At 35.8% G+C, this 17,279-nt stretch overlaps 1 protein-coding gene across 1 annotated transcript; it reads right to left on the bottom strand.

Annotated features, from left to right (window-relative positions):
* Positions 1-13,412: 13,412 nt before the first annotated feature.
* On the bottom strand, positions 13,413-16,347 carry LOC131634332 (purple acid phosphatase-like). The gene is made up of 8 exons (XM_058904986.1): positions 15,998-16,347; positions 15,458-15,658; positions 15,149-15,260; positions 14,586-14,815; positions 14,309-14,447; positions 13,998-14,218; positions 13,781-13,902; positions 13,413-13,670 (listed from the first exon to the last, which is right to left on the bottom strand). The coding sequence occupies exons 1-8, from the start codon at positions 16,166-16,168 to the stop codon at positions 13,484-13,486; spliced, it is 1,383 nt and encodes a 460-aa protein (XP_058760969.1). The 5' UTR covers positions 16,169-16,347; the 3' UTR covers positions 13,413-13,483.
* Between the last annotated feature and the right edge of the window lie 932 nt (positions 16,348-17,279).

Genomic DNA, 17,279 nt, shown 5'->3' with positions numbered 1-17,279 from the left:
CTGCCATTTCTTGCCCTAAATCATTCAAAATCCAATTTTTACCAACTAAACACTATCATCAACCTATAATAACTTCAACCTACTGCATTTTTCTAATATCTAACATCCCTAATAACATTTCCAATCTAGAGTGTAACGTTGTGGAGACTTACAATTTATTGAAGCTTTGAGTAGGTGCTAAATGGAGGTTTGAATCATTTATCAATGCTTGGAAGTAGTTGTAGAGTAACAATGCTTTGAATACAACTTGGCAGAAATGGGTTGGAAGATGAAAAAAATGTTTTGATGTTTTGAAGAGAATGAACATAAAAGGGTGTCTATTTGGGTTTTGGAAAAAAAACGCAACAATTTTCGAATATGTAACTCCGAATACACCTTTTTTTTTTATTTAAAAAGAATGATTTCAGAGATACATATCCGAAGTCACCTTTTTTGGTGTCTTCGGATATGCATATCCAAAATATAGGGGTATTTTGGGTTTTTCACGTCGGGTTTGTAAGAAGGTGCATGGGTTTAAAAAGAAATTCTCTTACAGATATATTTGACTTTACATATTATGGCCCAATTTTCTTTTGGAGGATGAGGATTCTATATGCCACCCTCTAAATTATATATGGTACTCCCTCATTGAAGGTTGAGAAAAACACAAGAAAGCTGGGTTTGAATTGAGTTTTCTATAAAAAAAATAGGAAAACTATTCACCACAACCAATAAGATAGATGAGAAATGAAGAAAGATTGACACGTTTGGTTTATACAAGTTCACCTTAGAAAAGGTTAATCTTGTCCACCCACCAAAGTTATTTCGCCTTAGAAAAGGATTGTGTCCACTAATCTTGAAAGATTAGAAACAACCTTTAAGAGTTTAGAAAGACACCTTAGCGCTCTCAAATATTCAAACTAACAACCTAGTCACTTGAGGAATACAAATCTCAACAAATTTACAAATGAAAGTGTTTACAAGAAGTGCTTCTAAATAAGCAAATGAAAATAACTCTTAAAAACAAATGATAACACAACTAATTAGCAATAGCTCTTGTGTTTTAGAGATTCTTAGAAATAGATTTCTCACAATTGAGTGTTTAGAATAATCTATATAATATTATTTATTTCTCTTTTCTCTCTGAAAATATTTATGTTGAGTTTGAAATGATGCTCGAGAAGCTTGTGAATTTTCAGCATGTATATTAGCAGCGTGTAAGTTGGCAGCATTCTTCAATGGAGAGTGTCCCATATATATAGTCCCATGAAGATGACCATTGAGAAGGACAAGATGTTGTTTTCCTTGTAGCTGTTGTAACACCAAAATCGGGTTCGTACAACACGTCCTTGCAATAATGGAGAAGATTATATATTGTTGTACTATTAAACTTCTAGTGCAAGTTTCTGATCATTCTTCTTTGAAATGTACTTCTGATCTGAAGTAAATAGAGCATGAAAGAGATCAAGTAACGTAGACGTCCCAAGAGAGTTGAGTCTTCAGAGTCAGAATGAAGTCTTTAGAGTTGAACGCAACAGCTTATCTATTGACATGTCTTGATTTATGAGCTGGAAGCAAAAGGTTATCTGAGCTTGAAATCTTGACTTCTAATCTGGAAGAGTAGCTTATCTTTAGAAACACTATGAAAATACTTGTTTGATGAGCATTCAACATTCTTCAGAACTGTTGATGTCACTTCTAAAATATATGAATAGTTCTTCTGATGCGTGTTAATGTTGGTTCAGATGATCTTTTAGAAAGCAATCCTTGATCAATCAAAATAGTGAATTTGCACACTTAAAAAACTATAACAGTATAAGATTGTTGCATCAAAAATATATGTTTTGTTATCATCAAAACTAAAGATTGAATGCAGAACCAAATCTTGTTCTAACACTTATTTTTCTTAATTCCACAAATACCCCTTCTCAAAGGAAGAAAACAATTTCCAAACCAAATTTCTGGTATATTTACAAAATTTCTAGTATCATACAAATTTTTGATAATTCATTTGAAATTTACCATACCTTGCAAATTGTTTTGAATATTTCAAAACATACTAGTCTATACCAAAAATTTAGTGGATAACTTAAATTTTCAGTAGTATATTTTGTCAATTTTTTTGGATGATCAGGATTTTGCCGACAGTTTTGTACCGCTATAATTTCACTGATAATTTTGTGTGGTCTAGAATGAATTCAAGATTATATAAATAGGGGTATATGTTATAGAGAAATACATATAAAAAATGTCTCTTCCTCAATTTCTGATTAATGCGGAAGTATATTTCAACGGAAAAAAATCTTATGTTAAGTTCAAGCCTCCGGATGGCGCCTCATCTCTCTCCAACTTGACAGATAGGTTGAACGAATTATTGCCGAATACCGAGAACAGAAGGGTGAGAAAGATCAAATTTTGTGAAGATTGTGTTTATAGTAACGGAAGGGTGAAACACAACCTAGTTAAGTTGAAGACTGATGAAGACGTGACGACCATGTGGAAATCGTTTCCCTGTAGAATAACTAAGGGGTCGATCGAGTTTGATACGCAGATTTTAAGATCGGTTGATGACATAATCAAGATGATGAAACGTCCATAATCATCTGGTAGTAACTAGGTTTTCATGCTTAGTTATTTTTAATTTATGATTGTTGTGCTGTATTATCTTGTATTATGTTTATCTTTTAATCGAAACATGTAATCGACAAAATATTGTGCAATAAAATAACTATGATTTGAGAAGTAGTCGAAGTCACATAATTTACAAACTATACAAAATATACAACTATAAAATATAAAAAAACTAAATAGGCACCCCACGAGCTATGTGTGCAACCTGAGCTAATCCTATGAAAACCTCACCGTCCAATTTTACCAAACCCATGAGGTTATCCATAATAACAGCGGTCATATGGAGACGCTCCTGCTCATCTGAGCCTGTTGGAGGTAGTGGTGGAGGTACATCGTCAGTCGATACCTTAGGATAAAAAACCTAGCAACATAAGGCCCTACAACATCGGAAGGCCCTACAACAGGTGGTATAAAGAGAGGATGTGATATAGTTAGATACCACTCTAGATAACCATCTTCACACTACGAAGGGTACTGGATAATCACTACCCTAGATCTAATCTCACGGCCAGAACTGATGATATGGATTTGAAAACATCTATCAACCCCCCTCTAGAGCCTTTGGAGCTGGTTGAGGGAAGCCCTAGACATAACCATAACGTGGAAGACACCTCTCAGGAAATTGTCTAGCCACCGAGGTTTCCCACCACATATGCCTTGAATATAATACAACATCGTCGAATGGGCGATGGGCCCGATGAGTTGTGTATGGTGTCCAAACGATATCATCTACTGCCAAAGCATCCAGTGTCTTCCAGTACTCTGCAACCCCCCTGAATCGACTTCATGGCCTTCCATCTCCTTGCACATGGAGCATCTGCTGTGACACGTTGCACCCCCTATCACAAAGGCTACCTAAAAAGGTACTTAGAAAAAGAATGTCCTGAAGAAGACTACCTAAAAGGGTTCTTGGAAATAACGATGATTGTCTTAGAGAAGACTACCTAGAAAAGTTCTTAGAAAAGGACTGTCTTAAAGAAGACTACGCTAAAAGGTTCTTGGAAATGGCGATGATTGTCTTAGAGAAGACTACCTGAAAAGGTTCGTAGAAAAGAATGTCTTGAAAAAGACTACCTAAAAAGGTTCTTAGCAAGGAGTGAGGAATGTCTTTAAAGACGACTACCTGAAAAGGTTGAAAGATGTCTTTAAGAAGGACTACCTAAAAAGGTTTTTGAAAAGGACAATGAATGTCTTAGAAAAGACTACCTAGAACGGTTCGTAGGAAAATAATGTCTTAAGGAAGACTACCTGGAAAGGTTTTTTAGAAAAGATAAGATTTGTCTTACAAAAGACTACCTGAAAAGGTTTTTTTTTTTTTTGCAAATGATAAGGAGTGTCTTAAAGAAGACTACCTGGAAAGGCTGAAAGATGTCTTAAAAGATTACCTAAAAAGGTTCCTGGAAAGGACAATGAATGTCTTAGAAAAGACTACCTAGAAAGGTTCTTTGGAAAAAGAATGTCTTGAAAAAGATTACCTAAAAAGTTCCTAGAAAGGATCGTAGGATTTGTCTTAAAGAAGACTACCTAAAAAGGTTCTTGGAAATGACGATGATTTTCTTAAAGAAGACTACCTAGAAAGGTTCTTAGGAAAATGAAAAAGGTTCTTAGGAAGAGTGCCCCTAGTGAATATGATGTTTGATTGCATGCCCCTGTGATCCTTGAAATTTTGCCCCTGTTTAGGAGAACCCCCTGGATGTGGTTCCCCCATGCAAAGGTCTTTATTAGAAGTGATCACCCTTGATTAACCAGTTTCGAGATCTCCTCGATGCTAAGGGTATGTTCGTAGACGGCGCTGTACCCTTTGAGAAGTAACTCCAATGCGATGGGTATGCAAGTTTTGAAATCGAAGTCCGTTATGAATTAGGACTAGATGATTAGAAATGAATGTTTGAAGAAGCGTAGTGATTATAAATAGTTTTAACAAACTTGGGAGTGAGGATAACAAAATCCTGCTTAATATGCTTTCGTGGTTAACCTTGCCTCAATTAGGACTTTTAAATGTTGTAACTTGGCCTGGTTCATGTTTTAAGAAACAATGGATATAAGGCTCAAGATTTATTTAACCCACCCCTTTTTCCTTGATGTTCTCCAGATCCTAAAAATTGCCTAATTCAATGAATGCGCTTTGTTTGTAAGAGAATGGTTGCAGTTGTGGTGTTGAGCAGAAGCCTTAGTAGAGATCCAAGCATTGATGAAAATGTTTTAAAGATCCAAGAATTTATGTGAAGCTTTGATGGTTTGGCAGTCACAAGATTATCCTTTATATGTCGCCTTTGTTTTTATCCCTTATTTTTGCATGAACCAATCCCTTAGAATTTGGTCCATCGGGATGCCCTAATTTTTGCCTAAGTCTTTTTTGTTTCCTTTTATGGAATTTTCCATTTTGACTTAGCGGGCGTTTTTCTCCTTTTTCTTTTGAATGCTCTTTTTGATTTTTGGATTTTGAATATTGTGACTGCCGTGTTGACTTTGATTTGCAAGCTTCGACTTTGATACTTCCTCGATCTTGAATGATGTAATGAGGAAGAAGATTGTTGTGAATGTTATCTCCATTACTTCCTCATTCTTGGATGAATGCGAGGAAGAAGATATGCTTGAACCTTTGCTTGAATCCTTTGCTTCATTGGTTGATTCTCTTGACAACCAAAGTACACCATTGAATTAATCGAAATCTACCCTGCCCCTGGTTAAAATCAAGGTTTATTTGAAAAGTAGAAACAAGCTCCAACTTCTGGCTCGAGGGGGTGACGAGGGATTAACATCCTTATATCTCCACTGTTTGAGAATTGAAATAATGCCTATACATCCTTGGCTCGGTCTTACCTTGAAAGCATATGTTTAGCGGGACTTAGTTATTTGTATTCGTCATTCTCCCTCAAGTTTGTTAATAACCCTAAATTTGAAATAGAATAGAATAGAAGCGTGTGAGTGAATCGATTCCAAAACCTGTGTAGTCATCCCATTAGAATTGCTAATCCAAAGGTACAACTTTTATCTTGAGTAACACTTAGCGATCGTAGGGGTTGCAATTTTGTCATGATAGACTCCTATTGATCCTAGGGACAATCTCCTTTGTAAATTCGTTGATCTTGTTTTTCTCCTTAGCTCTCTAGACTTGTAGAAGTAAGGGCAACCTTAAATTTTCCTTGGGTACGTCAAACCTGTCGGGAATAAATTGTTAGCGGTGGGTTTTCGTCGTATCGGAACTTCATGAGTTTCCTTTGACTGAACCTCTTGTGCTTTTTTTAAAGGATAGTATCACACCGTTTGCAATCTTCGGAGTTTGTAGATTGATAGAAAAACCTATGACCCTTTTGCCCCTTGGTGTGGAGTTAACATATGTCGCCTTCCCTCCATCGTAGTTATACATCTCCGTTTAGGGTATTGCCCCAGTTGGACTAATCCTTGCCCTCAGGTTATCGTAAAGCGTCCTTGTAAATTTGATATGTTCTAAGACGAACCCCTTTATGACTAGACACCCCCTGAGTGTATCTATGAGGGAACTCTTTTGTTGAACTAATCCTTGCTTGATGATAACCTTTGTTATATTTATAATCCTGTTACGACAAGGCATGGACATGCGGCTGGCATGGTGAAAGGCATCCTTTTTTCTCCTTGTAAGACTGCGTTCGTTCTCAGTAATTTATCCTCCTTTCTCCATAGTTGATGATCCTTTCGATTTTTCGCGGGTCTCGGGAAATCGGCTAGCACGGAACGGGTGGATGCGGGCGAAGATGCGAATATAAATGTATGAATGCATGAAAATGCAAATGCATGCGTATGTGAGAGACTCCTTGTATTGTAACTCCTTGTATGCAATGCAGACGCGTGACGTATAATCCTAGGGATAGACTTATAGGCGACATTAGACCCTAGTGAAATCCTTGAAAGATAGATGTTATGACACGCCAATGGAAATCCCTTAAATTAGGGAATATGCAGAAGGTAGCGGCTGGTGACCGTTCAAGACAGTCACCAAGTCTCATGGCCATCGAGAGGCCAATCAACGTGTACCAATGAAGTTGTCCTTGGTGGGAAGATTCTCTGTGTGGAACACAACTTATCTAAGGACGATATCGGATGAAGTGAAAGCCCTACGGACTAGGGATAAAAGATGTACAGATGGAAATCCCAAAACCCTACAAGTTAGAGGGTGCGCAGGAATAAGCACGGAGTGACCGTTAAAGACAGTCACCAGATCTCATGGCCATCGAGAGGCCAATAGACGTGCATTAATGAGGGTGTCCTTCAGGGGAAAGACGAAGTCATTATAAAAACAAATGGACATAGAAGGAAATCCCTACAGGCTAGGGAGTTCGTAGGTGCAAGCACAAGGTGACCATTCTAGACAGTCACTGAATCGCATGGCCATCGAGAGGCCAATTGACGTGCGTAAATGAATATGTCCTTCGTGGGAAGGACTCGTAGTTGTAAAACACAAAGATATAAAAGGAAAGTCCCTACAGGCTAGGGAGCGCGTAGATGTAAGCACAGGGTGACCGTTCATGACAGTCACTAGATCGCATGGCCATCGAGAGGCCGATTGACGTGCGTAAAAGGAGGTGTCCTTCGTGGTAAGGACATGGTCTTAGAAATGAAGTTCTTGCAGGCCAGGGAACACGTAGGAATACCTGCAAAAATTAAACGCAAGACATTCGCAGTACATAAATTGCATATATAATAAGCACGTAAGCACATAAGCCCTAGGTTCATAGGTTCGACGTAACGGCTTAAGGTGCCTACCCTTCCCATTGGTATGTTCTAGAAGATCTCATGGGTTCGTTCGTAGCCGCCGAGACTTTTTGTCTCTTTGGATTTTAGAACAACTCATTTGATCCATGAGGTTCGAATTTTAGGGGTAGGTTCCCAGAGAGATCAGCCAAATACCAAGTCCAGCCCTCGACAAGGTCAAGCCTCGTATCAGACATTTCCGAATATTCAACCCACACTGAGTGGAATTATAATAAGACTCGTAGGCGATGTATTTCCCCTCTGGTCTTAAATATAATTCTCACGCTTAGGTTTGACAGCAATTTATATATCCCAAAAATGCGATAAAATAACACAGATTCAAATAAATAAACATTTAATTGAATTGCGGTAAAAAAATGAGTTGTAGAGAATAAATAAGATTGCAAATAAATAAATAAATAAATAAAATTTAAATATTTAAAAGAACCTAATCTCCAAATCTGCCATTTGTAGCTCCAAAAACGCAGTACAACAATAAATATTAACGTAGACAAATATTCATTTAAATTGTTGTAAATAATGACTGTGAACGGGAATTGTAAATAAATAAATAATTAAAAAAATTAAATATTTAAATAAAAAAATGAAATCCTAAATCCTAATCCAAATCCTAATCTTGGCGAATTAGCCAAACCCTAAAAAGTTCGCCAAAAACCTAAATGATTTACCAAGAAACCTAAATCCCGCCAAAACCTATAGGAGCATAATAATTCACTATTTTTAGTTATCCCCAGCAGAGTCGCCAGCTATAGCAACCTGCCCTAAAAATTTAGCTTTTAGAGTCGCCACCTATTCTGAAGGGCGAATAGAGATCGGGGTAAGTTATTATAATCAGGTCGAGGGAAGGTGTTAGGCACCCTCAACCCTTTCCTATGGCTTTGAATCTAAGGTAACAGTTTATGGCTAAAATATTTAGGTTTTATAGCTAAGGAAGTGAATAGGGGAAAAATTGAGATTTTAGGGAAGGGGACTCACTTTGATTATCCAAGTGCCTACGTATCTCCTTAGGGAGAATCAGAGTCAACGTAGTTCGGGCACAGGGTTGTACGCCTTAGAATTTGAATTTGATATGTTTTAAGGCTTTTTGAATGGCCTATCGTAGTTTTAGAAGTTGTGATTTAAAAGGAATTTTGAGTTGCCTGATTGAAAAGGATGAAAATCCGTAGTATCGTGGTTTAGTGTGTTTTAAGATTTGGGCGTACAACCCTGGTTTGATATGGCACCGTTAGTTGCGATGATCAATAGGTTTGATCATTATAGTTAACGGATTAGTGGGGCATTGCTGGTTACTCTGATCAATAAGTTTGATCGTCGCGGGCAGCAAATTAGATGTATTTTAATCTTGTATATTTTTTTTATCCTTTTATCTCTCGTCTAATGCGACTAATAGCTTTAGTCGGGTCGAGGAAAGAATTAATCGAAGGTTAATGTTTTTCCAAATGGGCAATGGGATCGGGTAAACCCTAATACTTACACCTTTATAGGGTTTTTAAAATTAAATTAATTAAAATTAATTAAATCGAGAGAAACGGGAAAATAATTGAGGAAGATTATAACCCTAACACTAATTTTCTTAATTAATTTCATTATTTTTATTCTAACTAAATAAACTAAATAATTAGATCTAAATATAATTAACTAAAACCTAATCTAAATTAATATAAAAACTTATATTGAAAAAAAAAACCTGGCAATTATCTTGTGGATCACGTTCTTGAGGGTCCATTGTGATCCCCCATTCCATATGTGTTGGATTGGCCTAAGGATAGATCTAATGGCCATATGCTGGGGGTGCATGGTGAGTGCGTGTGCATAGGAAGCACCGGACCTGCAAGCTTTGTCAATGCAGAGAAATAGGAAAAATATTACGTCGCAAGCGGGATTCGAACCCGTGTTCGAATTGTGATAGGCGTATATTGGATCGGGGCGCTTCGTAGATGAACTCTTAAAAGACGTAAAGACCATTTAAAATAAAACCAACGCATGTTCACATGTGCTTCTTCTTCGTTTAAATCTGCAAAATGCACAAACTTCTACCTACAGTTCCACAACGTCACTACAACCCTGCGCCATTGAATCTTGGTACACGAATCAAATAAATCTTAAATTGCAACATGAATTGACTATAATCTGGCCGCCGAATCTAATGGTGGTCTCCTTTGGTCCTGATTTTGCCTCTAATAGGAACCCCCAAATCGAGACCTCAAACCCTAGCCATGGCAGATTCCCAATTATGCAACAAAAACCAAATTAAAGTAAACCGAAAGCATCATAAAATCATTCTAACCATTAATATATGCTCAAATCGGATTAGAAATGCACATAAGTATGAATTCGACCTCCAAGTTTTTTTAAAGCAAAGCGTGAGCGATACGCGATAACTCCGAGCCCGTTCTGATTGATGGTATGAGTGTGGTTGCTTCAGAGATCACCGAAAAATCTCCCTGGATATCCAAAACGGCTTGAATCGGTGTAGTCTCAAGTTTTCTTGTTCTTGGAGTAATCCGGATTTTTGAGTTTGGTCCTTATTATTTGTCTGCCGAATCCCCCTCCCCTTTTTTGATCATCCCATTCTGTTATATATGCATTAGCAGCATTAGGTCAAGTGATCAAATCTATGCTCATTATGATGATTGAGTATCAATTTTGAATTAGTTCAAAATATGCCTTTTTTGGGGTCAATCTTGCTTAATTCCTGGCAAGCCAAATATTTTCCACATTGATCTTGCTTAATTCCTGGCCAGCCAAATATTTTCCACATTGGCAGCCTTCAATACCTTGATCGTGTTTTTGGTTTTGGGAGCTTGCATTCATCAATTTGTTTTTTTTCTCTTTTTTTATTTTATTTTAATAGCCTAATGATAATTAATAGTAGTAATAAAAATGATATAAAAATTAAAATATTAACAAAACATTTTGATAAATACCAATAGTAATGATAATAACATTAATTCATATTAATCCTAAATAACGATACTAATTCTAATAAGATCCTAAAAATAATCCTAATAATAATATTACTAAAAATAATCCTAATAACATATAATAAAACCTAATTAAAAATAATAAACCTAATTAATTAAAACCTAATACTAATCCTAATATTAATAACAATAATAAAAATTAATAATGTTAAATGCTAATAGTTAGTCGAGATAATGATCGGAACAAATATTAGTAAAACCCCAAAATACTCCCACAATCGATAAAACCCTTGTAATAATTGGGCCCAACATTTGGGTCCTCAACATCTGTTAATTACGCCCTTGTTTTAACTCAACCTGATTTATAAGAGAGTGAGTTTGACAATAGAAATGTCAAACCCTATGGCTCTTAATTTTGAACCTTGATGGGTTAACGGACGTAGATTTGATCAAGCAAATTTTGGGGTATGACAAAACTCCTTCAGCAAAACATCCTTAGAGATTTGCAAATCCTCTAAAACCTAGAGTAACAATGACATATGGTTAATGATAGGACCAGAAAAGAATCTAGCGCCAATGGGGAGATGAAACAATGTGGAGACATCATCCAAAGTGATGGCCATCTCCTCAAATTGTAGATGAAAGGAGGATGTCCCTGAGTGTCACCGCTAAATAAAAGCATACAACAGGGAGGCGTCGAACATGTTCAAGGAGCTATCGACAAACTCCATCAGACTAAAATCATAAACAATGTGCATGACCTACTCAAGAATCTCATCCTTAGGGAAGTTCTTCAGCTTTGACTTGTGGGATGCGACCCTCACCGGCTAAGGCTCATGTAGGAAATAAAGTTAAATAAATAAACAATAATCTTTTAACATATCACCGAATCATAATAAATAGTTTGCAAATAAAAAATAAAAAATATATATGTCTCCCTGTCATACTTTGTATGCGACATGGGAAACATAACCTACGAGCACAGACCGGTCACTACGCCCTCCTAGGAAAGCTCCATTTGTATGAATAGATGCCTCCGTAGAAGCACAAGTTGTGGCCTCTGTATCTTTAGGAGTAGCATCCTCATCAACAACATGTACCTCTCATGAACAACAGCTACCTCTTCCACAACAACATGAACCTCCTGAGCCTCAACTTGTATCTCAGCCTCAGCAGGTTCCTCCACATGAATAGGCTCCTCCACAACAACTGGAACCTACTCAGCCTCCATAGGAACAAGCTCCTCCACAACAAATGGAACTTGATCAACCTCCACAGGAGCAGGCTCCTCCACAGTAGCAGAAACTCTAACAAGTCAGCATCGGGGTGTGCAGAATTGCCCTTGACCCTGCACCTGCTCAGCCATCTGTTTCCGGTGAACTGGTTGGAGCATGTCGTCTGGTATGTAGCTAGGAAGCCTCTACCTCAGCATCTCGTTGCCGCTCTATTAGTGATCCTGCCGGCAATGATGTTGTCCTTTCCTATTGTCCTCGCTGAAAAGAAAGGAAAAAACAAAAAAAAATATGGAAGATATTACCGGATATTATAAAATTTCCGAAATTTTTTAAAAAATTTGAACTACCGGAATTTCTGGTAAGATCTACTAGAATTTTTTGGAAATTATGAAATTTCCGAGAAATTATTCCGGAAATTTCGGTATGACGTTTACTATTTGCAAAAAATTTCTGGTATTACTGGGAAATTTCCGATATCACCTTGGAAGTTTCAAAATTTTCGATTTTCAACTGCAAATTTGTGAAATGATGAAAATTTGAGTAAGGTTTTATTTGATTGTTCACTTATTTTAGGGAGATGCCATATATAATTTAGGAGTAGCACTTAGAATCCTCACTGAGGAAAGGACAACACCTCCCTTTTCAATTGGCTAGCAAACATATTTCCAAAGAAGAGTACTAACTTTTCTAACCAAGATGTCCCCGTTTCAAATAATTCTAAACAAAATGTGTTTTTGAGCCATTAGGTTGCCCTGGCCACATGTAGATGTGAAACGAAATATCAATATGTCATGGATTAATTATCAATAAAAGAGGGACATTCCATTAAGCTAGTTTAATTCAAATTTTATGTGATATACTCTGTAAATTAATTAATTACAATTGCAGATGCTATTATCATACAATCTTCGATATGAAGACCTTGTATTATACGCATCTTGAGCTAAGGCACCATAACGATTCATGTCAAATACTTGGTTGGATGACATTAAACAAAGAGACTCATTATATTCTTGAGTTGCTATATTTGGAATAGCGTCTTGATTGGAAAAACAATCATTGTTAGTGCCGAAAATATTTATGAAATAACTAAGGATGTGTTGTTCAGTAAGATTTTGGTCCGTGGAATGTATTGTTTTTTTTTTTTCCATGATGCTCTTGATTTAGGATACCCTATGGAAGTAGGTTATGTTCCTATCATCGTCTATAAATTTCTTGAGTCTGGTTTTCTCTGACCAAAATTGTTTTGAATATTTAGGGCGATGTTCAGGTTAATTTAGGCGTGGATATTTTGATTATGAAGGTCTTCATTTTTGCCTTTGAAGTTTGAACATAGTTCTCTTCCTTAGATTACCTTGAGTTGGTATTACCCAGTTAGCAGCAATAACTAATGAACTGACCATGTCTTGTAAAAATTGAACTGACAGTGGCTGATGTTTCTCCTAATTTCTTGGTTTATGATTACTGGATGGTGGTCTAAGAAATGCCTGACAATGCTATAACAATTAATCATGGATGCTCCAGTAGCTCATTCATAAGTCATTTCAATTTTCTTTGTCTAGTCTAAGAAAATCATTACTAAACTAAATCAGAAATATATGCAATCCTTGTACTTAAACTTGGTGGCAAGATATTACTCCAATGTCACCAATGCTTATTCATGACTTTTATGTCACTTCACCTTCTGGATTCCTATCAGAAACTCTTTCATACCATTCCACAGATATTAGTCCTATGAAAACATTGACAATGGAAACCAACAACTAAACGTTAAATTTCGAAAGTTAAAAAGTTGCATCAAAATAGGATGCTGGCTTGATAGTTTCATGTCATTCTCAGTACCTACAATTATTATTGCGAAAAAAAGTTACACTTAACACAAGATGCTATCCAAAATCACGACTTTATTGATTAACATCTCATTGAATATTCATCTGAAAAAAAACCAGTAAATCAAATGTGTTAATGGGAAACATCATCTGGTTTCCAATATCTGTTGATAAACCAATTGGGATCACTCTCAACAGCTTCACCGTCTTGATTTCTGTGCCAGGTATAGTAAGCATGTGTTCTGTTCTTTATGTCAAAAATGGCATGTCCAAAGCTAGCTTCTCTGAAAGCCGAGTAATCTGGCTGTGGTTCGGTATAACTGTAACTCAATTCATGTTCATATCAGACTTAGCTTCATGAAAAATATCAAGAAAACACTTGCGAATAGTTCGTAAGAGTAAACAAGAATCGTGTATGGAGCGAGCTTACATGGTTGCTAAGCCTTCAATATTCCCTCCATCTCCAATGTTTATGTATACAGGAGCGTTTTCGTCTTTTTTAGGAGTGCAATTACCATTTGTAATATTATATGCAATGTTCGAGACACGTTCCTGATATAAACAAATACGAATAAAACAATTATAACATTAAGGAATCCGAAAATAATCATAAATATTTTGGATATGACATGTATGTTAGCACTTACAGATCTTTCATAGGCATGCACATGGCCAGCAAACACAACATCAACCTTGTACTTAACAAACCATGACTCAAACATTACTCTCATTGTTTCCCCTTCCAAGTAATGATAAGTGTTGCTATTATACCAAGGTGAATGCATGAGAACAATCAACCATGGAGTTTCTTTCCTGTTAACTTTTGGTAGCTCTTCTTCAAGCCATTGGTATTGCGGTGTATATGTCCCTGAGAAAAATGATTCCATCGGAAATCATAGAAACAGAAGTATTTTCCACGTATGCGTGTATGTATAGCATTAGAGAAATCGAGCAATACCGTATGCTGAATATGAGGCCAATACAATGATGTGTGCTGAAGCTCTTTTGATAGAATACCAAAAGGGTGAAGTACTGTTTGATGCTTTATAAGGAGTACGGTATCTGTGCGAAAAAGGCTTGAATGGTTCGGTTTCACCCTGCAAACCATCATCAATCCATGCTAATCAATATCAAAACTTGGACTTGTAAATTTCTCTACATAAATTTTTGGCAAAAGAATGAAAAGTTTCTCAAAAGGTTAAGCCGAATGAAATAAATTTGTATTGGAAGCTTACGATTTCTGGAGCAAAATCAAGTTCATGGTTTCCAACCGTCCATATCCAAGGTTGATAAGCAACACTCCTCTCTGCAAACCTTCCCCAAGTATCCCACCTAACATTGTCATGATTCGGGTAGGTATCTGCATAAGAGAGATCTCCAACAAACAACACTGTTTGTCCTTTTGTTGACTTCAATTCATAGTGAGAAAGTGTCCTGTTTGAATCAAAGCTCTGACCAAGATCCCCTTCAGACGATGCCGCGACAGTTAGTAACAAATATATTGACCTATATGAACACAAGACATTGCTAATTTTCTAAACTTCTGAGTAATATTCAACTGTTCCATGTTGTTACGAAGCATGCACACTCGAAACACAACAACGACACTAATAACATTTTGAAAATAAATAAATTAAATAAATAAATTAAACGTAATTACAAGTGTTGGGGTGGGTTTTGGACACTGACAAAAACACACATTTATTCAGAGGGGTTTATTCGGAGGTGTCAGTGCTACATAACTATGTTGTAATATTGGCCTATAAGATCACATTGAGTTTGATAGAATACATTTTACCTATGAGACCAAACGTGTATGGAACATCAGGACCAACTTCAGGAGGAGTTGTAAACCAAAACTTCCTTGTTGTGTTTTCAAGTCCAACCTCATAATAATATTTTGTATCATACTGCAAAATATCAACAATTACAACAACAACAACCAAGCCTTATTCCACTAAGTGGAATTGGCTGCATGAATCAAATTTAGTCATAATGTTCTATCCAAAATCATATTTTATATTCAATTCGTTAATCTCGAGATCTTTCTTAGCATCTGAAAGTGAAACAACATTCATTACATGGAAGTAATGAAATAGAGAAGCACCTTCAAATTCCTAATAGTAGCATGATGAATAAAACCAGATGTGTAATTGAAGTATTTATAAGTAACAACTTTCCCTTCAGCTAACTTCTTATGCTTGCAATTTGCACTCCAGTATTGCACTGCATTCGACCCCGGTTCACCCTGGGTCACCCACGACACAATCACGGCTTTCCCCACATGATCACCTTGTGTTATATGAACCTTCATTCAAACCAAATCATAGATTAAAACATTGAGACTAAAACTAAGGCAAAGGCACAAAATATCAAAAATTATTTGTTTGGTCTCAGGTTTTAAATAACAGTTGCATGCAGGTTTTCACAATTTCGATCACTACTCAGGTGTTACAGGTATTGTAATAGTAATTGCGGTCGTGAATTGATCACAATTTATTCTTTATCAAAAAAAATAGTAAATAACAATTTCATTATCAGGACCCTTTCAAAACCGTTTTGTCACGGCATTTAAGGGACTGCTTCTTAAAAGCTTTCTAATCATTGAAACCACAGATCAAAATTGGAAACAAAGGAAGAAAAGAACCTGTTGGGGAGCATTATAACCCAAAGGAACACGAAAAACGTCGCTATCAAGTGGCATATCAACGGTCTTCTCAACGTTTCTAACAAAAGTACTAGTTGTGCCTCCATTACAGAGAAACAACAAATTCAAAACCAAAACTAGTAGTAGTAATAATCCATGAAAAAGATCCATTTCTCTGTCACAATTTGTTGCAATCTGGAGTATTTATTATCTATACTAATAATAAGATTTTAGCAATGAATGAAATTGGCATAGAGTGGGGAATATTCAGATCCGATGAGAAACAGTGTTCATTGTTTTGTTGGAACAAAAAGTTTCAGGCAGATTTGTCGCTTTTATTAACAGTTCCTTCTGTTAACTATGATTCTATAAATTGTTTTGTCCTTTACCTTTTTCTTTTCATTGAATCTCTCACTAGTATTTCATAAAAAATATATCATTAAATCTATTAAAATAATTGAAAGTTTGAAATTTATTATTTGTAGTATTTTTAGCAAAAAGGTGAGCCTAGACAAGAGGGCTTAGCCAACACCCAAAATGTATCTTTAATGAATTTAATTGAAATATATTGACAGTGTAAAGAATTTTTATAATCTCAACTGTTGATTTGTTAATATTATTTGACTTTTATTTTATTTTTTATTAAAGTAATCTATTTGAATGGTAATAATGCACTCATGGTGTAATTTTTTTTATACATACCAATTAATCTTATCTATATGTATTAGGGGTATTTAAAATAGAATCGGTCAAATAGAAAATCATTAACTCGATTTGCAGTTTGTATTTTATAAACCGAACCAAACTGTATTATGTTAGAACTCAAACTTCACTTAACTTTCTTCCAACCCAAACTCAAACCTATTATGTTTTAGTCTTACTATTATAAATAATTTTCTCTACCTCACATTTAAGATTTTAGTTCAAGTCGTATCGAATATCTACTAGCAGTATCACGTCTTCTTCTCATCTTTTTTTCCATGTACATCTCTCTTCTCTTAAGTTATTTATTTTTCATCTTAATTTTATTCTATTGTTTTCTCTTCCAATTACGTTTTTAATGCACTTCTTCTTCTCTAATCTCTCATATTTTCTGCTCTTTTTTTTTTCATCTTCTCTAATCTTTCATCTCCTTCTTCTCTAATCTCTCATATTTTATGATCTTTCTTTTTCATCTTCTTTAATCTTTCATCTCCTTCTTCTCTAATCTCTCATATTTTATGTTGTTTCTTTTTCATCTTCTCTAATCTTTCATCTCCTTCTTCTCTAATCTCTCATATTT

This window comes from Vicia villosa, unplaced genomic scaffold, assembly GCF_029867415.1.
Source record: "Vicia villosa cultivar HV-30 ecotype Madison, WI unplaced genomic scaffold, Vvil1.0 ctg.001281F_1_1, whole genome shotgun sequence".
In the NCBI taxonomy this organism is placed as follows: Eukaryota; Viridiplantae; Streptophyta; class Magnoliopsida; order Fabales; family Fabaceae; genus Vicia; species Vicia villosa.
The sequence above is the reverse complement of the archived record's forward strand: the minus strand, read 5'-3'. Positions and strand labels throughout refer to the sequence as shown.